Here is a 25,386-nt window from a genome sequence, read left to right as displayed (position 1 = left end):
AAATCGAGGCAACGACCGGGCATTCCGAGGCTCAATCTCCAGCGACTTGTTGAACAGATAGTCAGCAAACTCCTTCTCTGCCTTGTCCTCCATTGGATTGAGGTTTTCAAAGAACTTCTGTGATACACAAAGGAGAGGGAGTCGTCAGAAAGATGGAAAGAAAGATCCATCGTGAAATATACATTGCTGTTCTAATGACGATAGACAAGGGTGTGGGTGATTGGGGACAATTGGATGAATAACCAAATAGTACATGTCAGGAGCTGAGTGACAGTAACTCTCTACTAAGTGGTGAATCCTACCTTCCACTTAGGTCGAATTTTCACTTTGTCATGCACTGATGTCAATGAGACTAAAGTTGACGCTAGGGATCACCACTAAATGTATATCTAATCAAAAACAAATAGGTTGCTATGACTTGGCAAACTGTCAACTGTACATGGTAACTGCAGAGCTGAAATCGTGAAAAGGAAACAGTCCAATAATGTTTTATATTACTTCCATTTGTTACTCATATTTACACCCATTCATATTCCATGTAACTAAATGGTGTTTGTGAAACGTCGATGGGTCGGACCATGCTGCAAAGCCGGAATTATTACAATTTCTACAAAAATGTTGACTACGCAGGCTGGTCATATAGTGGGAGCCGACTTCAACGGAACGTGTGACATCATTGTTTTCGCTCCTCACCCGGATATCACTCTCCACCCGTAAGCAGTAGGGCTGGTTCTGGTACTGCTGGATCTCCCCGGTGATCTCGGCCACTTTCCGTCGCTTGCTGAAGTTGATCAGCTCCTTGCCATGCCTCTTCAGGAAGTCAGGGTTGCCTTCCTCCGTCTTCAGGATGTTCGTCAAGTAGATCCCTGAGAAGAGAGAAAGAAAAGACGAGAGAGCAGAGCGATGATGTCCATGGACTGGTACCGGTCCGTGGAATGTTGCTGGTCGGTCCCCGAGATGGTTAACCAACACTAGTTTTAATGTAAGTGGTCCTGCAAAGAAGAAAAACCCTAGCTTCGGATAGAATAGGACAGGATCAACTTCAATGTTCCTGAGGGGAAATTGTCTTAGACACACAGTACTGCTGTGTACAAAATAAAAAAAACTGTACATTACTTGTGAGTCCCTGACACAAAAGAGGCCATAGCTTCCTGGTCCCTGGTATCAAATAGGTTGAGAAACACTGCTCTAGAACATACCAAAGAAGGGGACACAGGGGGGGTTGATGGAGCGTAGTTTTGCCAGGTACTTCTTGTAGTGGTCCTCGCTCAGTTCGTGGGCCTCCTCCAGAATCTTCCGCTGTCGGCTTGGAATTTGCTGGAGAGGGGGCAGAAGTTCAGTCAAAACAAGTATATATATTTTATCCTACAGATGCATCTCTATGGTATACAGAGGCACATTGTCATGCTTCGATTGATAAGAAATCCGTAATTTGATGTTACGTCAACGTAGAGACGTACTCATTTCAATACTCATAAACACTAGGCACTTATTTGGTACTGCAATTTTCATTGGATTCATGCAATGCCAGATACTGTGATAACACTGTCTTGGTACTATTTCCTAACACCACCACCAAAGAATCTTGTAGAAAGAACCCCTCCGGCCTTCCTCACCTCGAAGGTGTGGTCTAACCGGTAGACAGGCGAAGAGTTCATGGCGCTGACCACCTCCAGCACGCCATTGAAGTTGTTGAGCTCCTGGAACACCTGCAGGATCTCGATGATACGCGCCACCACCGCTGCCCGCTCTTCCAGGTTCTCCGTCTCTACGATACACCTGGTGTAGAACATAGTATAGTACATAGAAAACAAATGCTATTTAAACCCAGGGGCCAGCGCTGTGTTCATTAGGCACCAAACGGACAACTGACAAACATGGAGGGACTACCTGGATCTGTCCAACAAGAAACACAAGTTTGTGTTTTGAATTGCAAAACGTTTTCTGCTGCAAGCCCTCAAACATGACCCAGGTCAGCATAGTTCGGTCAATAACTTCCACAGCTGTCGTAAGGTAAGTGGGGGCAAGAAAATAGGCACTGGTACATTTTAATGCTCCCAAATGTGTTTAATTATTAACATAATATTGACCTGTTAGTCCTCATTTGGTAACATGGTGAACTATTAAGTCAGTGTAAGGACACATTTCACTCAACCAATTCAGTTGTCCCTGAAAACTAATCAGGAAGTCTCTGGAGATATCAAGCCTGGTGTAAAATCAGACAAGGATTAGCAGCTCATACACAAAGAACAGTCCCAAATGTTTCCTTCCTTTTCACCTTTAGAATCAAGATAGGGAGGATAGGAGTAATCACAGCTTTATTTAGGGTGAAATTCTGCCACCTACACAAAGCATTCATAACATCTTTATGCAAAGGACATGACTATACTGAACAAAAATATAAAGACGCAACATGCAACAATTTCAACTATTTTACTGAGTTACAGTTCCTATAAGGAAATCAGTCGATTGAAACCAAATCATTAGGCCCTAATCTATGGATATCACATGAGTGGGCACAGCCATGGTTGGGCCTGGGAGGCAAAGGCCCACCCACTTGGGAGCCAAGCTCACTGTCTGGGGAGCCAGGCACAGCCAATCAGAATGAGTTTTTCCCCACAAAAGGGCTTTATACAGACAGAAATACTGCTCAGTTTTATCAGCTGTCCGGATGGCTGGTCTCAGACGATCCTGCAGGTGAAGAAGCCCTAATGTGGAGGGGCTTTCGTGGTTACACGTGGTCTGCGGTTGTGAGGCCGGTTGGACATACTGACAAATTCTATAAAATGTCATTGGACGTGGCTTATGGTCAAGCCTGCCAATTGCATGCTCCCTCAAAACTTGAGACATCTGTGGCATTGTGTGACAAAACTGTATGTTTTAGAGTGGCCTATTGTCCCCAGCAAAAGGTGCACCTGTGTAAGGATCATGCTGTTTAATCAGCTCCTTGATATGCCACACCTGTCAGGTGGATGGATTATCTAGCCAAAGGAGAAATGCTCACTAACCGGGATGTAAACTCATTAGTGCACAACATCTGAGAAGAAATAAGCTTTTTGTGCTTATGGAACATTTCTGGGATATTTTATTTCAGCTTATGATGGGACCAACACTATACTTGTTTATATTTTTGTTCAGTATACATTGAGCTACATAACAGCTACATAAATTTACTGAATCATGCCATAAATTCATCATAGAAAATGCTTGGTCAACACTGCAAGTGTAAGGAGTATCATGGTCACATTTTACATGAGGACCGCTTCTTTGTGCTGCCAAAAAACAAAATTGACGCTCTTACTTTTCGAACCACAACGTGAGGTTGGTGGTGTGGCGGATCATGCGCAGAAGGTTGGGAGAGTTCAGCTCCTTGTCCTCCTTCGTCCACACGCTGCCCACCAGCTCTGATGGCTGCACCGCCCTGTAGATATAGGTCAGAGAGAGGTCAATAATTCTCCAAACCAAATATGTAGGAGGAGATTACCATACACCCTAACTATTTTATGCCATTATCCAAAGCGACTTACAAAAAATGTATGCAGGCACTATACTGTATGTTTATGTGATCCCAGCAGGAATTGAAGCCTCACTATGTGAGCCACAGAGGACCACCATTATTAGTTAAATGACAAATTAAAAAAAAATATGCCTGTCAGTGGTCAGGTGCAAACTTCTACCGATTCCTGTCTTGGCAGCAAAGGGAGCTTTCTGTGTAAGATTTTCAGACAATACCGGCGACCATTTTTGGGTCACCGAGCCGATGTGTTGTGATCTCGTCGTAGGAAATGGAGTAGGGTGAATATGTGAATATTTTTATTTTAACAGGTAGTCTGCACTGAGACCAAGGGCCTCTTTTCCAGGGGAGCCCTGTGTACACAATACACATCAATATACACATTTAAAACTACACATGCGTAAATGTGTTAATATATATTTTTTAAAATATGCAAAACGCAAATAAACAATCATAAACAGTTACATTTCTCAGCTACTAGGTTTTCAATCAACATCCGAGCAGCACCAGAACATCCAGTTTTAATGAGATCTGTAAATTGTTCCAGCAGTGGGACGCATTAAAACTAAAAGCGGATTTACCTAATTCGGTGGAGACCCGAGGAACCTTAAGAGTTAACCAACCCTGTGAATGCGTTTTGTAACTCATGTTTTTATCCTTCAACAACAAAGTTAGGTAAATCAGATGCTTGTATAGTAAACAAATAGGGAGTAATGAAGTGACCTACGGGGCATTAATGAGGACCAGCTCCAGGGACATTTCAATTGATATTCTTACAGTACATACATTGAGTTACCCATAGATGCTGATCTTGGGTCAGTTTTGAATTTTCCCCACTAACGATTACAGTTTATATATGGAGAGAGGAAGCTGATCATAGATCTGCACCTAGGGGAAACTTAGCCCCGGAGCATGGGAAAGAGGTGAGGGGATAACCTTGGGTACGGCCCACCCTAGCTGTTCCCACAGGCCCAGCGACGTCAGAGGGGGAAGTGTGTCCCTGCGTCCCCCCTCTGGTGCTGCACGTTCGTGTGTGTGTGTGTAAGTATATGTGAGAAAAATTGTGCATGTGCGCATGTGTCCTCCATTGTACTAAACAACTTTAATCTAACAAAATGGGAAAACATAGAAACACATTCAGACAAGAGTTGGATCCGAAGTGAAGACTGCATCAAGTGTGACAAATCATGAACTAATTTTTATTCACTGGGAAAAAAATGGATCACTTAGCCATAAGAATATCAATTGAAATGTCGATGAAGAAGTATCTTCCAATGTAAACGACCTCTGTGGAGGATCTGGGTGCAACTGCAAAGATATGAATCCCAAAAGAACATCCCAAACTACAGTTGTTTGTTTTTAAAGTCCTATTACCACTGAGAACTTTCTAATTACATGAAATGATATAACAAAATTGGTAACAAATAATTACCGGGTATTTAGGGGACTAAATAAAGTGGAACACCTCCACCCTTCACTCCTCACCTGGTATTAAGGCAACAAATACAGCACGTGTGCCCCGTTTCAGGAAGTTAGGCGTATGTCGCCGTAACTACTTCACAGGAGAGGCATTTGAACGTCTTTTACTTTTTATCAAAATGTGTTTTGGGTAGAACATGTGAACTTTCATGTGCCTTAATAGAAAATGTGTATTCCATCTGTAAATACGAACTAAATTGTTAAAATTACAAGCCTAGTTGGTTTAGCCACGGAAAAAGCCAGGAACCTTCCTGCTAGCCATGATTGGCTGAGATGGGTGGGCTGGACATGCCGGGAGATGAGTTTGGTTTGGTCTGCCATGTAGTAGGCTTCTGTCTATAACGTGAACTCTTTAGTATGTATTGATAGTCCTTTCTACCGCGCCGGATTTTGAAAGTTTTAACATTAGCCATTGAGAACTACAAAAGTTTTGCTACTTTTCTCAACAACATTGATGCCCTGAATTTAGCAGGCGCTATCGACAGATCAGTTGGAAAAAGTTGTGATGGGCTACTTCTGCACACGCCACGGTCAGTTTGAACCGGAGTGACTTAACACAACGCTGGCCAAAAAAAGATGTAGCTACAAATAAAACGGAGTTAAATGGTTCCAGTCTGCCGTGAAGATTTCATCCATGTAAGAGTCTAGCTACATTTTCAGATATTATACGTTTCTCATTCTTGTCAGAAAGTCATTTTTCATTGCAAGTTAAAGCGTACTGTTAGCTAGCTAGCGAATGTTAGCTTGCTGACTCGCTAGCTGACGTTACGTGTATGATCTGTAGTAATATTATTTGAATCAGAAAACGATTTACATTGCTAGTTATAGCTTAATGTTAGCTCGCTACCTAGCCATCTGTTGTATTTTATGGCCATCTGTTGTATTTCATGAACATGTGTACGTCTAGACAATAGTGGCCCATCCACTTAGCTAGTGGCTGGGGGGTGGATATAGCATTTCTTTCACATGGCCTATCAATTTAGGCAAGTATGTCTGGGTAAGCATCATCTAATAAATGATCAAATATTGACACTATTTTTTATCTGGACACTTTCTGTTTTTTATATTACTTGCAAATATGCAAGTAACCATTTCACAGTACCATTTACACCTTCTGTATCCTCTACATGTGACAAATAAACTTTGATTTTATTTGATATAGTGTGTGTTTACCAGAGATGGTAAAGAAAAACATGGCCTACACCAAAGCCAAATTAGGATATTGGACAAGGACTAGATGAAGTGTATTTTTTCCTGGAACTTTTACTTATTGTAGGCTACTACTTTTAGCACTTTTAGTCTTGAAATCCTTTGTTGTTTACTACACTTCTCACTCGGTTTAGCACATGGCCTCAAATGTGAATCCTTAGATGGGTTGGGCTAAGGCTTAAGAGGGTGTGAACAATGCTGAATGGGTGTAGACAAAGAAGAGCTCTCCAAGTAGGTGTACCAAAACATTCAAGGGCCATTTTCTCAAAAGTGGGGTTGCAAGTTTACCAACTTTCAAAGCAGAATTACTTTCTCAATGTTCCTCAACTGGAGTGTACGATATCCACATTTCTAGCTCGGAGTCTGAACTTTTATCCAATGTAAAAGACACCATTTCAAATTTTGCTACATAGGACCGAATACGGGTGGTGGGTCACATTTTTGCTCGAGGACAACACTTACACAGCTGATCCAAGTAATCAAGTCAGTGACAAATTGAGGTGCCTTAGTACTGGACAGGAACAAAAAGGAATGGGAGTTAAAATGACACTGGCGTGGACGGCCATACGGTCTTGTAGGCCTACCTGTAGAAGTCGGATTCGAGCAGTGTGAGCTGCCGGGCGATCTCAATGGGGTGGAGGGTCATGAGGTCAAACTGATCTGTCTGGCCCGGCTTGCTGAGGTGCCACTCGATGGGTGGCGGCGAGGTCTCGAAGGTGATGTTGTGGCTGGGCCCGTTGGCCTGCGCCTGCTTTTTCCTCTGGATGATCTTGGTGATGGATTCCACCCACTTCTTCATGGCCTTGCCTGGGAGGGGTCACAGAGAGGGAGATTGTCACTCAGAGAAGAGAAGTGAAGGAGAAGAGAGGAGAAAGAAATACACTAAATTAATAGAAAATAGAATATAAGAGACGGGAGAGGAAAGGAAGAGGAGAAAATACAAGATAAAAAGAGAGGATATGCAATGGGAGGAGAAGAGAAAGTCCTTGCCCCAATTTATCCACACATACCTCGCACCAATGCAATGAACTCCTCCAGACGCTTCAGTAACTGGCAGTCCCGCTCAAAGTCATAGAAGTGGTGCTCCACCCAGTGGCGACATACATTCAGTACTCTGCAGGAAGAGAGGGTAGGTCAAAACCAGTTGGATAGCAGTTACGGACCAGCAAGAGACCGCTAACTACAAATCCTGACCTAAAAACTAAATAAATCTGACCCTGGATTAGCAACTTAAACCAACTCCTAAAATACTGGGAAAGAGATGAGTTAACTGATAAGAGACAAGAAAGCCACAGATTAAGAACTACAAAGAGTGCATGCAGGAAAAATATATTGCAGCTAGAAATGAAAACTGCATGTTCTTCAGAGAGAGATGGGAAGGGTTCAGGGTAGCTGAAGGCTGGGACTAAAAACCCCCAAAAAATAACGTAAAATCTATTGTAGTATGTATAACCTGAAGTGAAGCCTGAGTATTGTTGTCCATTAGTTTACTCCAATTAGGGGAGGGGTGACAGGGTTAGTGGAAAATAATAAAGTAGTGAAATATTTACAATGCATTCGGGAAAGTATTCAAACCCCTTGACTTTGTCCACAATTGTTTTTCACAGCAAAAACAGGTTTTTAGAAATGTTTGCACATTTATAAAAACAATTGTAAATAAAAATATAACATTTACATAAGAATTCAGACCCTTTACTCAGTACTTTGTTGAAGCATTTTTGGCAGCAATTACAGCCTCGAGACTTCTTGGGTATGACACTACAAGCTTGGGACACCTGTATTTGGGGAGTTTCTCACATTCTTCTCTGCAGATCCTCTCAAGCTCTGTCAGGTTGGATGGGGAGCGTCACTGCACAGCTATTTTCAAGTATCTCCAGAGATCTTCGATCGGGTACAAGTCTGGTCTCTGGCTGGGCCACTCAAGGACATTCAGAGACTTGTCCCAAAACCACTCCTGTGTTGTCTTGGCTGTGTGCTTTGGGTCGTTGGCCTGTTGGAAGGTGAACCTTTACACTAGTCTGAGGTCCTGAGCACTCCGGAGCAGGTTTTCATCAAGGATGGTCTGAGTCCTTCATGGTCTGAGAGGGCTGTCATGTGCCTTTTACTGAGGAGTGGCTTCCTTCTGGCCACTCTACCATAAAGGCCTGATTGGTGGAGTGCTGCAGAGATGGTTGTCCTTCTGGAAGGTTCTCCCATCTCCACAGAGGAACTCTGGAGCGCTGTCAGAGTGACCATCGAGTTCTTGGTCACCTCCCCGACCAAGGCCCTTCTCCCCAGATTGCTCAGTTTGGCCACTCTCTAAGAAGAGTGTCTTGGTGGTTCCAAACTTCCTCAATTTAAGAATGATGGAGACCACTGTGTTCTTGGGGACCTTCAATGCTGCAGACATGTTTTAGTAACCTTCCCCAAATTTGTGCCTCGACACAATCCTGTCTCTGAGCTCTACAGACAATTATTTCGACCTCATGGCTTGGGTTTTGCTCTGACATTTACTGTCAACTGTGGGACCTTATATAGACAAGTGTGTGCCTTTCAAAATCATGTCCAATCAATTGAATTTACCACAAGTGGACTTAAATCATTCCGTGATCAATGGAAACATGGTGCACCTGAGCACAATTTCATGACTCATAGCAAAGGCTATGAATACTTATGTAAATAAGGTATCTGTTTAAAAAAATGTTTAATACATTTGCAAAAAATAAAAAATTGACTCTTTTCACTTTGTCATTATGGGGTATCGTGTAAATTGATGAGGATAAAAAAGGCTATAATGAATAAGGCTGTAATGTAACAAAATGTGGAAAAGGGGAAGGGGTCTGAATACTTTCCGAATGCACTGTATATAAAAAAAGAGAAAAAAAGTGCATGGCTCTGTTTCAACCCAGCATTGAAACAATTTGAAACCTTTCTCTGCTAATCAGGACAGACTACCCTCCATGTGGCACCATAAGGATCACAAGAAAACCAGGATGTTCTGTTGACCCCTAGGGCATGTTCATTAGGCACCAAAATGTAAAACAGACAGGGGCTACCATGTTCTGTTACAGTCCCTAATGAACACATCCTCTGGAATTAGGTATGGTAAATTGGGAGGTGTGGAGAGGTACCGGAGTTGGACTGGCTGGACAAACTCCTTGCGAAATCGTTTGAGTTCGGCGCTGAGAGGTTGGTCTCCGTTCTCTATGGCCATCTGGTCTGCCTCTGTGGGCTTTGGCTCTGGGATTTCAAACCTGGAATGTTCCGGAAAACAAAATCACAACTGAGAAGTGTGGAATCTGGGAGACACCTTTAACCAGACAGTAGATGGTGATTGTTATACACTAGATGGCAACAATAAAGATTGGTATAATTCGAAATGTTTGAACACCTAGGTATGTTTCTACCAGGGCTGACGCCATTTAGTTAACTGTCTGATTGTTTGGTCGATAGGCTGCTGGTCAGCCGGGATTTTTTGAGCGGAGCAGTCGCGAACATATATATATTTTTCATGGCATACAAGACACCTGTCTGATTCACGCATGCCTTGGTGGAATATGCAGAGGCCGCGGCGATCCAAGAAGAGGAGTGTGGCTCAGATGCACAATGTCTCTTTCCTGACATTTTGCGCGCAATCCCCCAATTACATAGATCATCAGCAGAGTAGTAAATTTACCGTTAATTCTCAATTTCTAATCTATAATGTTTGTTTGGTTACAGTCATTTCTGTTAATGGATTCAATATATCATTATTACAGTTGTTTACCGTTATCATCGGAGGGGACAAGTTGTTTTGTTTGCAGAGCTCACAACCTATCCTACATGTGAGAAAAAATGTCTGATTGTCTTAACTCACCATCACAATTTTTTTATTTTACCTTTATTTAACTAGGCAAGTCAGTTAAGAACAAATTCTTATTTAGAATGACGGCCTACCCCAGCCAAACCCGGGCCAATTGTGCGCCGCCCTATGGGACTCCCAATCACAGCCGGATGATATGCAGCCTGGATTCGAACCCAGGGACTGCAGTGACGCCTCTTGCACCGAGATGCAGTGCCTTAGACCGCTGCGCCTCTCTAGTTGTGGAGCTTCTCAAAGTTATTTATTCTTTACCTCAAACAGCGAGTAAAGGTGTGTTTTTATTGATAATGACAATGGTTCCTCAACATATTTGAAAAATATTTCCAGCTCTCTCCCTTTCGATCGAATCCCTCAGCATGAAAGGGAAAAATGTAATGTTCTGATCCAGTGCAAACATCATAAAATACCTAATTACTTCTTATCCCTTGCACAAATAGCTTACAGCTGTCCCAAGTTCACTGGCGCAAGAAACTCTGAGGGCCCAGAATAATTTATAAAATGTTGCAAGTTTGCTAGCGCGAGCATCGGGCCCAGATCCAGTTGATAGCCTAGTATAGGTATTCCCAAACTGGGGTACGCAATGCCATCGGGGGTACGCAAAATAAAAATGTGATATACATTTTTATTTTTTATAATAATACATATATTTCCCCCCCCCCCCACATTTTCAAACATATACATTTAGGTGACATTTTTATTTTGCCTGAGAAGCCTCGTTTCACTGTCAAAAATAAAATTAAACCATCTAGTGTTCAGCAAAATAACAACACAGTGTCAAATACAGGTAGCCAAGTCAAATAATTAACATCCAATCACATTAACCGTTACTCTCTCGCGGGAATTCCACTAACAGTCCGTATGTTGCCAAACGTAGCTGCTGCTCATGTTGGTATCTGTACTGATGGCGCAAAAGCCATGACAGGGAGACATAGTGGAGTGGTAAAGCGCGTGCAAGCATTTGCTCCCGAAACCATTTGGGTACACTGCAGCATCCACCCAGAGGCTCTTGCTGCCAAGGGAATGCCTGACAGCTGGAAAGACGTGTTGGATACTGCAGTGAATATGGTTAACATTGTTAAAGCAAGGCTCCTGAACTCTCGTGTTTTTTCTGCACTATGCAATGGATATGGGCAGCGACCATGTAATGCCTTTACAACATACAGAAGTGTGCTGGTTATCAAGGGACAAAGTTGACACTTTTTTTAAATTGAGAGACGAGCTTAAAGTTCTTTACTGACCACAATTTTCACTTGTCTGACCGCTTGAATGATGACGAGTTACCACACGACTGGCTCTATGGGTGATGTTTTTCTCACCTGAATGATCTGAATCTAGGATTACAGGGACAATCCGCAACTATATTCAATGTGCGGGCCAAAATTGAGGCTATGATAAAGGTGTTGGAGCTTTTCTCTGTCTGCATTAACAAGGACAACACACAGGTATTTCCATCATTATATGATTTTTTTGTGTGCAAATGAACTCAAGCTTATGGACAATTTAACATGTGATATAGAGAAGCACCTGAGTGAGTTGAGTGCGCAATTACGCAGGTACTTTCCCGAAACGGATGACAAACAACTGGATTCGTTATCCTGTTCATGCCCTGCCTCTAGTCCACTTACTGATATCTGAACAAGAGAGCCTCATCAAAATTGCAACAAGCAGTTCTGTGAAAATGTTACTTAAATCAGAAGCCACTGCCAGATTTCTTGATTGGGCTGTGCTCAGAGCGTCCTGTCTTGGCAAATCTCGCTGTTAAGACACTGACGCCCTTTGCCTTCCAAGTACCTATGTCAGAGTGGATTCTCGGCCCTCACTAGCATGACAACTAAATACAGGCACAGACTGTGAGAGGAGAATTATTTAAGACAGACTCACCAATACAACCAAACATTGCAGAGTTATGTGCATCCTTTCAAGCACACCGTACTCATTAACCTCTAGGAACTCTAGGGGCAGTATTTCATTTTTGGATAACTGAATTTGTTTTTTTTTGGTAGCAAAACGTGATGTACAAAACGGAGCGATTTCTCCTACACAAAGAATCTTTCAGGAAAAACTGAACATTTGCTATCTAACAGAGTCTCCTCATTGAAAACATCCGAAGTTCTTCAAAGGTAAATGATTTTATTTGAATGCTTTTCTGGTTTTTGTGAAAATGTTGCCCGCTAAATGCTACGCTAGCTATCAATACTCTTACACAAATGCTTGTTTTGCTATGGTTGAAAAGCATATTTTGAAAATCTGAGATGACAGTGTTGTTAAGAAAAGGCGAAGCTTGAGAGCTAGCATATTTATTTCATTTGCGATTTTTATGAATAGTTAACGTTGCGTTATGCGTAGCCAAACGTTGCGTAGCCAAACGTGAACAAAACAGAGCAATTAGTCCTACACAAATAATATTTCTTGAAAAACGGAACATTTGCTATCTAACTGAGAGTCTCCTCATTGAAAACATCTGAAGTTCTTCAAAGGTAAATGATTTTATTTGAATGCTTTTCTTGTTTTTGTGAAAATATTGCCGGCTGAATTCTAGGCTTATAGCTATGCTAGCTATCAATACTCTTACACAAATGCTTGTTTAGCATATTTTGAAAATCTGAGATGACAGTGTTGTTAACAAAAGTCTAAGCTTGAGAGCAAATATATTTCATTTCATTTGTGATTTTCATGAATAGTTAACGTTGCGTTATGCTAATGAGCTTGAGGCTATAAATAGGATCCCGGATACGGGATTGCTTGTCGCATGAAGTTAACCTGTGGTGAGTTATTCACAATTTTCAATGAACAAATAAAGGTTTTATATGTAATATGATTCAATAAAGATGATTGATTATTATTATATTATTTGTGCCATGGTCCTAAAAGCTCTTTGTCACTTCCCACGAGCCGGGTTGTGACAAAAATTCCCACTCATTCTAAATGTTTAATAAATGTATTGTATAGTGTGTGTGGCAGGCTTACAATGATGGCAAAAAACAACCTTTGAGAGTGTGCTGACCCTGGTGCTGGAGGGGGCAGGCAGCTGGAGGTTGAATGTTTGAAGGGGTACGGGACTATAAGAAGTTTAGAAACTACTGGCCTGGTTGATACAATGTTTCAAGTTCGATACAGACAGGCCATACGTAGCCAAAGTGATTTATAGGATATACATTTTCTTATATCAGGATATTTTCTACCTGCAGGCAGCAATGGTATTATTTGTTGGCTTTGTGTAGGCCATTTTTTACAGATTTGGCAATGGCAATAGAAGTTCCTTTTAGATTTGTTTAATATTAATTTAGATAGAACTTAGATGAACCACATGGCAAAGATTGAGATATGAAGACTTTATTATAAATTAAGTGAAACCGTTTGTTTTGATAATTGATAATAATTGATAATCCGAACTGGAACGCAGAACGGTAGAAATGATAAAATAAATTGGCACTCTAAATGGAAAAGGTCGCCGACCCCTGCTGTAGCCTATTATCTGCAAAGGCCAGCAGCAGAGGGAGGAGGGCGGCACAGGGTTTTGTTCTTCAAGTGATTTGTGCGTCTCAATTATTTGATCAAACAGTGTACTTAAAGCATCAGACAAGCTACATATAGTTGATTTTATTAAAAAAGGAAAAATACACGTTTAAAAATGTCGACCAATTGATTGGTCGAAACAACAGAAGACTCTCGGTTGATCAATATTTTTTAGTCAGGGACAGCCCTCGTTTCTATAAAAGTATATAGGAATATATTGTCCATGATAAATACATCTCTGCCTTTGTTCTGACAAAGGTCAGAGTCAACGAGCACGGACAAATAATCTTGTTGACTGAAAACATTTTCCGAAGTAAAAGGCAATGTATCTGATGTTGAAAAATATGATACAATATTAGACAAAGGCGGTTCTTCATAGAATAATAACAGTGGAGCCCAAATCGTAGAATGGCATCAACATTCTCACCTCTCCATAAGAAGACCCAGCAGCTCCTGAGGTTTGCAGAAGGACCTGTAGGTTGTTAGAAATGTTCGGACAAAATTTGGATCTGCAAGAAGGAAAAACAATGGGATTGTCAGCCATTTTGTTGTGTGCAAGTATCTATTTTTCTTTCATGACTTTCAGTGATCACAAATTAAATTTGCTACAGTTTGCCGGCTAGATATCTTATAACTATTAAGTTAACAGTCTAAGATATGCTAACCAATGTCATGCGTATTATTAGGCACCAAACAGAAAAAAACAGACTGAAACATGGTCGACAACTCGACTTGTCCAATAAGAAAAATGTCAAACATTCCCAAGTGAACATGACCCAGGTTTGTGTGTATATTAGGAGTGCGGATGCTGTGTTTATGCGGGTCTTGGAGTGTGAGCTACAGGGCACCTAAGCGAGGGCTAGATCTTCTGCAGTCCGAACAGGATCGTTAGCTCGTGATTCACATGATGGATCTGTCCAAGCCCTTTCGCCGGGCCTGGCTGGGGTTGGGGGGGGGGGGGGGGAACAATAGCTGCCTCAGTGTGGATTTACAAACAATCGGCCTGGAACCATTTCAGCCAGGAAACAGACGCTGCTCTGACGCACGCAACTGCCACTCCACCACACACACACTTAAAAATAGATTACCCGCCTGCCCTTCCCACCACCGACATACACACTGCAGTGTTTCTCCTAGGCTTTGGCCACACATACAAGTATACTGTAGGACAAGTCAACAACATTACTTGGGTATGACTCAACAGAATATGTACTTATAAAAAGTTAGATTTTCACTGGGCAGTTACTTTAAAGTTAACTTCCTGCAATTTTACAATTTTTTTGCCTTGGCTTATGTTGTGTTCTTATGCTATCGGAGAGACTCAAACTTTAAAACAAAATACATTTTAGATTCTCACTGACAGTTTAGTTTCTATTCTGGTGGTTGTTAGTTCTCGAAGAAGATCTTATTTAAAAAAGAAATACAGCTCCATTATCTTTTCTACATACGTTATATCTGGATTTAATCATTCAAGTTTACACTGAACACATTTTACCATCCCAAACCTTTTTTGTAACTTATTTCTCACACACACACACACACACACACACACACACACACACACATAAAAAGTGTGGACACCTACTCATTCAAGGGTTTTTCTTTATTTTTACTATTTTCTATATTGTAGAATAGTGACGACATCAAAACAATGAAATAACATATGGAATCATGTTGTCACCAAAAGTGTTAAACAAATCAAAATATATTTTATGAGTTTCTTCAAAGTAGCCACCCTTTGCCTTGACGACAGCTTTGCACACTCTTGGCATTCTCTCAACCAGCTTCATGAGGTAGTCACCTGGAATGCATGTCAACTAACAGGTGTTCCTTGATAAAAGTTTCCTTGTGGAATTGCTTTCCTTCTTAATGCATTTGAGCCAATCAGTTGTGTTGTGACAAAGTAGGGGTGGTATACAGAAGATAGCCCTATTTGGTAAAATGCAGAATCAAATCAAACTGTCACATGCGCCGAATACAACAAGTGGAGACTATCGTGAAATGCTTACGTACAAGCCCTTAACCAACAGTGCAGTTCAAGACGAGTTTAGTTAATTTGGTAAACATTTTCTTAACCTCTTGAAACTAGGGGGCACTATTTTTATTTTTGGAAAAATAACATTCCCCAAGTAAACCGCCTATTTCTCAGGACCAGATGCTAGAATATGCATATAATTGACAGCTTAGGATAGAAAACACTAAAGTTTCCAAAACTGTCAAAATATTGTCTGTGAGTATAACATAACTGATAATGCAGGCGAAACCCTGAGGAAAATCCAATCAGGAAGTGCCTCTTATTTTGAAACCGTTGTGTTCCTATGCACCACTTTTGGCAATTGAAAGGGATATCAACCAGATTCCTTTTTCTACGTATTCCCTAAGGTGTCTACAGCATTTTGACGTAATTTCACGCCTTTATGTTGAAGAATGAGCGTAAACGACGACATTGCGTAAGTGGCCAGCTGAGGGCTCTCAGAGTGATTCGTGCGTAAAAGACAGAGGTAGTCATTTTTCCTCTCGCTCCTACTGAAAAGCCAATTGTCCCTGTTGATATATTATCGAATAGATATTTGAAAAACACCTTGAGGATGGATTATAAAAAACATTTGCCATGTTTCTGTCGATATTATGGATATAATTTGGGATTTTTCCCCCCGCCGTTGTCGTGACCGCTATTTCCGGTAAATTTCATAACGTGACCAACAAACGGAAGTATTTCGGCTATAAAAATAATCTTTATGGAAAAAAAGGAACATTTGCTGTCTAACTGGGAGTCTCGTGAGTGAAAACATCAAAAGGTAAACGGTTCATTTGATTGCTTTTCTGATTTTCGTGACCAAGCTTCCTGCTGCAAGCTGAACATAATGCTATGCTAGGCTATCAATAAACTTACACAAACGCTTGTCTTGCTTTGGCTGTAAAGCATAATTTCAAAATCTGAGATGACAGGGTGATTAACAAAAGGCTAAGCTGTGTTTCACTAGTGATTTCATGAATATGAATATTTTCTAGTAATATTTTTTGACCGTTGCGCTATGCTAATTAGTGGAGTTGATGACAATTCTCCCGGATCCGGGATGGGTAGTTCCAAGAGGTTTAAGTAAAAAAAATAAAGTAACACAATAACAAGGCTATAAATACAGGGGGTACCAGTACCAAGTCAGAGTGCGGGGGTAAAAGTTAGTTGAGGTAATTTGTACATGTACAGTTGAAGTTGGAAGTTTACATATACCTTAGCCAAATACATTTAAACTCAGTTTCACAATTCAGTTTCACAATTTCATCCTAGTAAAAATTCCCTTTCTTAGGTCAAGTTAGGATCACCACTTTATTTTAAGAATGTGAAATGTCAGAATAATAGCAGAGAGAATGATTTATTTCAGCTTTTATTTCTTTTGACGTACATTCAATTAGTATTTGGTAGCATTGCCTTTAAATTGTTAAACTGGGCTAAAACGTTTCAGGTAGCCTTCCACAAGCCTCTCACAATAAGTTGGGTGAATTGTGGCCCATTCCTCCTGACAGAGCTGCTGTAACTGAGTCAGGTTTGTAGGCCTCCTTGTTCGCACACACTTTTTCAGTTCTGCCCACAAATGTTCTATAGGATTGAGGTCAGGGCTTTGTGATGGTCACTCCAATACTTTGACTTTGTTGTTCTTAAGCGATTTTGCCACAACTTTGGAAGTGTGCTTGGGGTCATTGTTCATTTGGAAGACCCATTTGCGACCAAGCTTTAACTTCCTGACTGATGTCTTGAGATGTTGCTTCAATATATCCACATATTTTTCATCCCTTGTCATGCCGACATTATGGTCAAACAATTCTATTTTTGTTTCATCAGACCAGAGAACAGTTCTCCAAAAAGTACGATATTTGTCCCCATGTGCAGTTGCAAACTGTAGTCTTGCTTTTTTATGGCGGTTTTGGAGCAGTGGCTTTTTCCTTGCTGAGCGGCCATTCAGGTTATGTCGATATAGGTCTCGTCTTACTGTGGATATAGATACTTTTGTACCCGTTTCCTCCAGCATCTTCACACGCTCCTTTGCTGTTGTTCTGGGATTGATTTGCACTTTTCGCACCAAAGTACGTTCATCTCTAGGAGATTGAGCGGTACGACGGCTGTGTGGTCCCATGGTGTTTATACTTGCGTACTATTGTTTGTACAGATGGACGTGGTACCTTCAGGCATTTGGAAATTGCTCCCAAGAATGAACCAGACTTGTGAAGGTCTACACAAGACTTGTGGGGCTGATGTTAATGGGGGCCTGTTTGGCCCGCCTTTTCCTGTAGTCCACGACCAGCTCCATTGAGTTGCTCACATTGAGGGAGAGGTTGTTATCCTGGTACCACACTGCCAGGTCTCTGACCTCCTGACCTCCATATAGGGTGTGTCATCGTTGTCGGTGATCAGGCCTACCACTGTTGTGTCGTCAGCAAACTTAATGATGGTTTTGGAGTCGTGTTTGTCCACACAGTAGTGGGGGAACAGTGAGTAAAGGAGGGGATTAAGTACACACCCCTTTGTGGCTCCAGTGTTGAGGATCAGAGAAGCAGATGTGTTGTTGACACCCTTACCACCTGGGGTGGCTCGTCAAAGTCCAGGATCCAGTTGCAGAGGGATGCGTTTAGTCCCAGAGTCCTTAGCTTAGTGATGAGCTTTGTGGGCATTATGTTGTTGAATGCTGAGCTGTAGACATTGAACAGCATTCTGACATAGGTGTTCCTTATGTCCAGGTGGGAAAGGGCAGTGCGGAGTGCGATTGAGATTGCGTCATCTGTGGATCTGTCGGCTGCCGAGAGCGTTATCACACAGATCCATAACAGCTGGTGCTCTCGTGCATGCTTCAGTGTTGCTTGCCTTGAAGAGAGCATAAAAGGCATTTAGCTTGTCTGGTAGGCTCGCGTGACTGGGCAGCTCGTGTCTGGGTTTCCCTTTGTTGTCCGAAATAGTTTTCAAGCCCTGTCACATCCGACGAGCATCAGAGACGGTGTAGTAGGATTCAATCTTAATCCTGTATTGACGCTTTGCTTGTTTGATGGGTCGTCTGAGGGCATAGCGAGATTTCTTGTAAGTGTCCAGATTAGTGTCCCGCTCCTTGAAAGTGGCAGCTCTAGCCTTTAGCTCGATGCGGATGTTGCCTGTAATCCATGGCTTCTGGTTGGTATATGTACGTACGGTCACTGTGGGGATAACGTCGTCGATGCACTTATTGATGAAGCCAATGACTGAGGTGGTATACTCCTCAATGCCATTGGATGAATCCTAAAACATATTCCAGTCTGTGCTAGCAAAACAACCCTGTAGCGTAGCATCCGCGTCATCTGACCACTTCCGTATTGAGCGAGTCAGTGGTACTCCCTGCTTTAGTTTTTGTTTTTAAGCAGCAATCAAAAAGGATAGAATCATGGTCAGATTTGCCCAATGGAGGGCGGGGGAGAGCTTTGTTTGCATCTGTGTGTGTGGAGTAAAGGTGGTCAAGAGTTTTTTTCCCCCTCTGGTAGCACATGTGACATGCTGGTAAAAATCTGTTGAAAGTGATTTACGTTTGACTGCATTAAAGTCCCTGGCTACCAGAGGCGCCAATTCTGGATGAACATTTTCTTGTTTGCTTATGGCCTTATAGAGTTGGATGAGTGAGGTCTTAGTGCCAGCATCGGTCTGTGGTGGTAAATAGACGGCTACAAATAATATAGATGAGAACTCTCTTGGTAGATAGTGTTGTCTATAGCTTATCATAAGGTACTCTATCTTAGGCGAGCAATACGTTGAGACTTCTTTAATATTAGACATCGTGCACCAATTCCATACTATGGCAAGAACAGCTCAAATAAGCAAAGAGAAACAACAGTCCAATACTTTAAGACACGAAGGTCAGTCAATATGGAATATTTCAAGAACTTTGAAAGTTTCTTCAAGTGCAGTCGCAAAAAACATCAAGCGCTATGATGAAACTGGCTCTCATGACGACTGCCACAGGAAAGGAAGACCTCTGCTGCAGAGGATAAGTTCATTGAAGTTAACTGCACCTCAGATTGAAGCATTTATTTGTGCTGCAGAGTTTAAGTAACAGACAAACATTAGTTGTTCAGAGGAGACTACGTGAAATCAGGCGTTCATGGTCAAATTGCTGCAAAGAAACCACTACTAAAAGGACACCAATAATAAGAAGAGACTTGCTTAGGCCAAGAAACACGAGCAATGGACATTAGACGGGTGGAAATTTGTCCTTTGGTCTGGTGAGTCCAAATGTGATATTTTTGGTTCCAACTGCCGTGTCTTTGTGGAACGCAGAGTATGTGAACGGATGAACGCCGCATGTGTGGTTCCCACCGTGAAGCATGGAGGTGGTGGTGTGATGGTGCTTTGCTGGTGACATGGTCTGTGATTTATTTAGAGGCACACTTAACCAGCATGGCTACCACAGAATTCTGCAGCATTAAACCATACCATCTGGTTTGCGCTTAGTGGGACTATGATTTGTTTTTCAACAGGACAATGACCCAAAACACCTCCAGGTTGAGTAAGGGCTATTTGACCAAGGAGAGTGATGGAGTGCTGCATCAGATTTATTTATTTATTTCACCTTTATTTAACCAGGTAGGCAAGTTCAGAACAAGTTCTCATTTACAATTGCGACCTGGCCAAGATAAAGCAAAGCAGTTCAGCACATACAACAGAGTTACACATGGAGTAAAACACACACACAGTCAATAAAACAGTAGAAAAAACAAGTCTATATACAATGTGAGCAAATGAGGTGAGATAAGGGAGGTAAAGGCAAAAAAAGGCCATGGTGGCGAAGTAAATACAATATAGCAAGTAAAACACTGGAATGGTATATTTGCAGTGGAAGAATGTGCAAAGTAGAGATAGAAATAATGGGGTGCAAAGGAGCAAAATAAATCAATAAATAACAGTAGGGGGAGAGGTAGTTGTTTGTGCTAAATTATAGATGGGCTATGTACAGGTGCAGTAATCTGTGAGCTGCTCTGACAGCTGGTGTTTAAAGCTGGTGAGGGAGAAGTGTTTCCAGTTTCAGAGATTTTTGTAGTTCTTTCCAAAGGAAGAATTGGTTTTGGGGTGACCAGAGAGATATACCTGCTGGAGCGCGTGCTACAGGTGGGTGCTGCTATGGTGACCAGTGAGCTGAGATAAGGGGGGACTTTACCTAGCAGAGTCTTGTAGATGACCTGGAGCCAGTGGGTTTGGCGACGAGTATGAAGCGAGGGCCAGCCAACGAGGGCGTACAGGTCGCAGTGGTGGGTAGTATATGGGGCTTTGGTGACAAAACAGATGGCACTGTGATAGACTGCATCCAATTTATTGAGTAGGGTATTGGAGGCTATTTTGTAAATGACATCGCGGAAGTCGAGGATTGGTAGGATGGTCAGTTTTACAAGGGTATGTTTGGCAGCGTGAGTGAAGGATGCTTTTTTGCGAAATAAGAAGCCAATTCTAGATTTAACTTTGGATTGGAGATGTTTGATTTGAGTCTGGAAGGAGAGTTTACAGTCTAACCAGACACCTAGGTATTTGAAGTTACCAACATATTCTAAGTCAGAACCGTCCAGAGTAGTGATGTTGGACGGGCGGGCAGGTGCAGGCAGCGATCGGTTGAAGAGCATGCATTTAGTTTTACTTGTATTTAAGAGCAATTGGAGGCCATGGAGGAGAGTTGTATGGCATTGAAGCTCGTCTGGAGGGTTAACACAGTGTCCGAAGAAGGGCCAAAAGTATACAGAATGGTGTCGTCTGTGTAGAGGTGGATCAGAGAATCACCAGCCGCAAGAGCGACATCATTGATGTATACAGAGAAGAGAGTCGGTCCAATAATTGAACCCTGTGGCACCCCCATAGAGACTGCCAGAGGCCAGGACAACAGGCCCTCCAATTTGACATACTGAACTCTATCAGAGAAGTGGTTGGTGAACCAGGCGAGGCAATCATTTGAGAAACCAAGGCTATCGAGTCTGCCGATGGGGATGTGGTGAAAGCCTTGGCCAGGTCAATGAATACGACTGCACAGTATTGTTTTTTATCGATGGCGGTTAAGATATCGTTTAAGACCTTGAGCGTGGCTGAGGTGCACCCATGACCAGCTCTGAAACCAGACTGCATAGCAGAGAAGGTTTGGTGGGATTCGAAATGGTCGGTAATCTGTTTGTTGACTTGGCTTTCGAAGACCTTAGAAAGGCAGGGTAGGATAGATATTGGTCTGTAGCAGTTTGGGTCAAGAGTGTCCCCCCTTTGAAGAGGGAGATGACCGCAGCTGCTTTCCAATCTTTGGGAATCTCACGAGAGGTTGAACAGGCTAGTAATAGGGGTGCCAACAATTTCAGCAGATAATTTTAGAAAGAAAGGATCCAGATTGTCTAGCCCAGCTGATTTGTAGGGGTCCAGATTTTGCAGCTCTTTCAGAACATCGGCTGACTGGATTTGGGAGAAGGAGAATTGGGGAAGGCTTGGGCAAGTTGCTGTGGGGGGTGCAGTGCTGTTGACCGGGGTAGGGGTAGGCAGGTGGAAAGCATGGCCAGCCGTAGAAAAATGCTTACTGAAATTCTCAATTATTTTGGATTTATCGGTGGTGACAGTGTTTCCTATCTTCAGTGCTGTGGGCAGCTGGGAGGAGGTGGTCTTATTCTCCATGGACTTTAGTGTCCCAGAACCTTTTTGAGTTTGTGTTTCAGGAAGCAAATTTCTGCTTGAAAAAGCTAGCCTTGGCTTTTCTTTTTTTTGTGTTGGTTAAGGGCAGTCAGGTCTGGAGAGAACCAAGGGCTATATCTGTTCCTGGTTCTAACTTTGAAAAAGCTAGCCTTGGCTTTTCTAACTGCCTGTGTATATTGGTTTCTAGCTTCCCTGAAAAGTGGCATATCACGGGGCTGTTCGATGCTAATGCAGAACGCCATAGGATGTTTTTGTGTTGGTTAAGGGCAGTCAGGTCTGGAGAGAACCAAGGGCTATATCTGTTCCTGGTTCTAAATTTCTTGAATGGGGCATGCTTATTTAAGATGGTGAGGAAGGCCTTTAAAAAAACAAAACAGGCATCCTCGGGATGAGATCAATATCCTTCCAGGATACCCCGGCCAGGTCGATTAGAAAGGCCTGCTCGCTGAAGTGTTTCAGGGAGCGTATGACAGTGATGAGTGGAGGTCGTTTGACCGCTGACCCATTACGGATGCAGGCAATGAGGCAGTGATCGCTGAGATCTTGGTTGAAAACCGCAGAGGTGTATTTAGAGGGCAAGTTGGTTAGGATGATATCTATGAGGGTGCCAGTGTTTATGGCTTTGGGGTGGTACCTGGTAGGTTCATTGATCATTTGTGTGAGATTGAGGGCATCAAGCTTAGATTGTAGGATGGCTGGGGTATTAAGCATGTTCCAGTTTAGGTCGCCTAGCAGCACGAGCTCTGAAGATAGATGGGGGGCAATCAGTTCACATACGGTGTACAGAGCACAGCTGGGGGCAGAGGGTGGTCTATAGCAGGAGGCAAAGGTGAGAGACTTGTATTTAGAGAGGTGGATTTTTAAAAGTAGAAGTTCAAATTGTTTGGGTACAGACCTGGATAAGACAGAACTCTGCAGGCTATCTTTGCAGTAGATTGCAACACCGCCCCCTTTGGCCGTTCTATCTTGTCTGAAAATGTTGTAGTTAGGGATGAAGATTGAGTTTTTGGTGGTCTTCCTAAGCCAGGATTCAGACACGGCTAGAACATTCGGGTTGGCAGAGTGTGCTAAAGCAGTGAATAAAACAAACTTAGGAAGGAGGCTTCTAATGTTAACATGCATGAAACCAAGGTTATTACGGTTTTGAAGTCATAAAAGAGAGTGGAGCTAGGCACTGCAGGGCCTGGACTCCCCTCTACATCACCAGAGGAACAGAGGAGGAGTTGGATAAGGGGACGGCTAAAAACTATGAGAATTGGTCGTCTAGAACATCCGGAACAGAGAGTAAGAGGAGGTTTCTGGGGGCGATAAAATAGCTTCAAGGTATAATGTACAGACAAAGGTATGGTAGGATGTGAATACAGTGGAGGTAAACCTAGGTATTGAGTGATGATGAGAGAGATGACCTGGCCTCAACAATCCCCTGACCTCAACCCAATTTAGATGGTTTGGGATGAGTTGTACCGCAGAGTGAAGGAAAAGCAGCCAACAAGTGCTCAGCATATGTGGGAACTCCTTCAAGACTGTTGGAAAAGCATTCCAGGTGAAGCTGGTTGAGAGAATGCCAAATGTGCGCAAAACTGTCATAAATGCAAAGGGTGGCTACTTTGAAGAATATCAAATAGAAAATATATTTAGATTTGTTTAAGCCTTCTTTGGTTACTAAATGATTCCATATGTGTAATTTCATAGTGTTGATGCTTTCACTATTATTCAATGTAGAAAATATAGAAAAATAAAAACCCTTGAATGAGTAGGTGTCCAAATTTTGGACTCGTACTGTAAATATGTATAGGGGTAAAGTAACTAGCCATCGGGATATAATAAACAGAGTAGCAGCCTACATGATGATTGTATGCGAGTGTGTGTAGAGTCAGTATAAATGTTTGTGCATGTCAGCAAATGGTTCCTCTCACACTCACGATAAAGTATTCAGACCCCTCGACTTTTCTACATTTTATTACGTTACAGCCTTACTCTAAAATGGATTAAATAAAAATTGCTTATCAATCTACACACAATAACCTATAATGACAAAACGAAAACAGTTTAGAAATGTTAGCAAACGTATTACAAATAAAAAACAAATATCTTATTTACATAAGTACTCAGACCCTTTGCTATGAGACTCGAAATTGAGCTCAGGTGAATCCTGTTTCCATTGATCATCCTTGAGATGTTTCTACAACTTGATTGGAGTCCCCCTGTGGTAAATTCAATTGATTGGACATGATTTGGAAAGGTACAGAACTGTCTATACAAGGTCTCACAGTTGACTATGCATGTCAGAGCAAAACCAAGCCATGAGGTCAAAAGGGATTGTTTGTAGAGCTCAGAGACAGGATGGTGTCAAGGCACAGATCTGGGGAAGGGTACCAAAACCTTTCTGCAGCATTGAAGGTCCCCAAGAACACACTGGCCTCAATCGTTCTTAAATGGAAGACGTTTGGAACTACCAAGACTCTTCCTAGAGTTGGCTGCATGGCCAAACTGAGCAATCGGGGAGAAGGGCCTTGGTCAGTGATGTGATCAAGAACCCGAGTCACTCTGACAGAGCTCGAGAGTTCCTCTGTGATGATGGGAGAACCTTCCAGAAGGACAACCATCTCTGCAGCACTCCACCAATCTGGCCTTTATGGTAGAGTGGCCAGGCGAAAGCCACTCATCAGTAAAAGGCACGACAGCCTGCTTGGAGTTTGCCAAAAGGCACCTAAAGTACTCTCAGACCATGAAGGACTCAGACCATCCTTGATGAAAACCTGCTCAGGACCTCAGACTTGGGTGAAGGTTCACCTTCCAACAGGCCAACGACCCAAAGCACACAGCCAAGACAACACAGGAGTGGTTTTGGGACAGGTCTTTGAATGTCCTTGAGTGGCCCAGACAGAGCCCGGACTTGAACCCGATCGAAAATCTCTGGAGAGACCTGAAAGTAGCTGTGCAGCGACACTCACCATCCAACCTGACAAGAGCTTGAGAGGATCTGCAGAGGAGTATGGGAGAAACTCCCAAAATACAGGTGTCCCAAGCTTTTAGCGTCATACCCAAGAAGACTGGTTGTAATCGCTGCCAAAAGTGATTCAGCAAAGTACTGAGTAAAGGGTCTGAATACTTATGTAAATGTGATATTTTTTTAAATGTATTTTTATATATATTTGCAAA

At 42.3% G+C, this 25,386-nt stretch overlaps 1 protein-coding gene across 2 annotated transcripts in view; it reads right to left on the bottom strand.

Moving 5' to 3' along the window:
* The window catches only part of LOC135539450 (son of sevenless homolog 1-like), a 72,221-nt gene that overhangs the window by 5,730 nt on the left and 41,105 nt on the right, over positions 1-25,386 (bottom strand). For both annotated transcript variants that reach the window (XM_064965341.1, XM_064965342.1), the window contains exons 11-19: positions 13,987-14,068; positions 9,313-9,435; positions 7,213-7,316; positions 6,787-7,009; positions 3,302-3,421; positions 1,617-1,779; positions 1,200-1,317; positions 694-866; positions 1-117 (exon numbers count right to left, since the gene is read on the bottom strand). In XM_064965341.1, coding sequence (XP_064821413.1) covers positions 1-117; positions 694-866; positions 1,200-1,317; positions 1,617-1,779; positions 3,302-3,421; positions 6,787-7,009; positions 7,213-7,316; positions 9,313-9,435; positions 13,987-14,068 — 1,223 coding nt within the window. The remainder of the gene's footprint in view (positions 118-693; positions 867-1,199; positions 1,318-1,616; positions 1,780-3,301; positions 3,422-6,786; positions 7,010-7,212; positions 7,317-9,312; positions 9,436-13,986; positions 14,069-25,386) is intronic.

This window comes from Oncorhynchus masou, chromosome 5, assembly GCF_036934945.1.
Source record: "Oncorhynchus masou masou isolate Uvic2021 chromosome 5, UVic_Omas_1.1, whole genome shotgun sequence".
In the NCBI taxonomy this organism is placed as follows: Eukaryota; Metazoa; Chordata; class Actinopteri; order Salmoniformes; family Salmonidae; genus Oncorhynchus; species Oncorhynchus masou.
The sequence above is the reverse complement of the archived record's forward strand: the minus strand, read 5'-3'. Positions and strand labels throughout refer to the sequence as shown.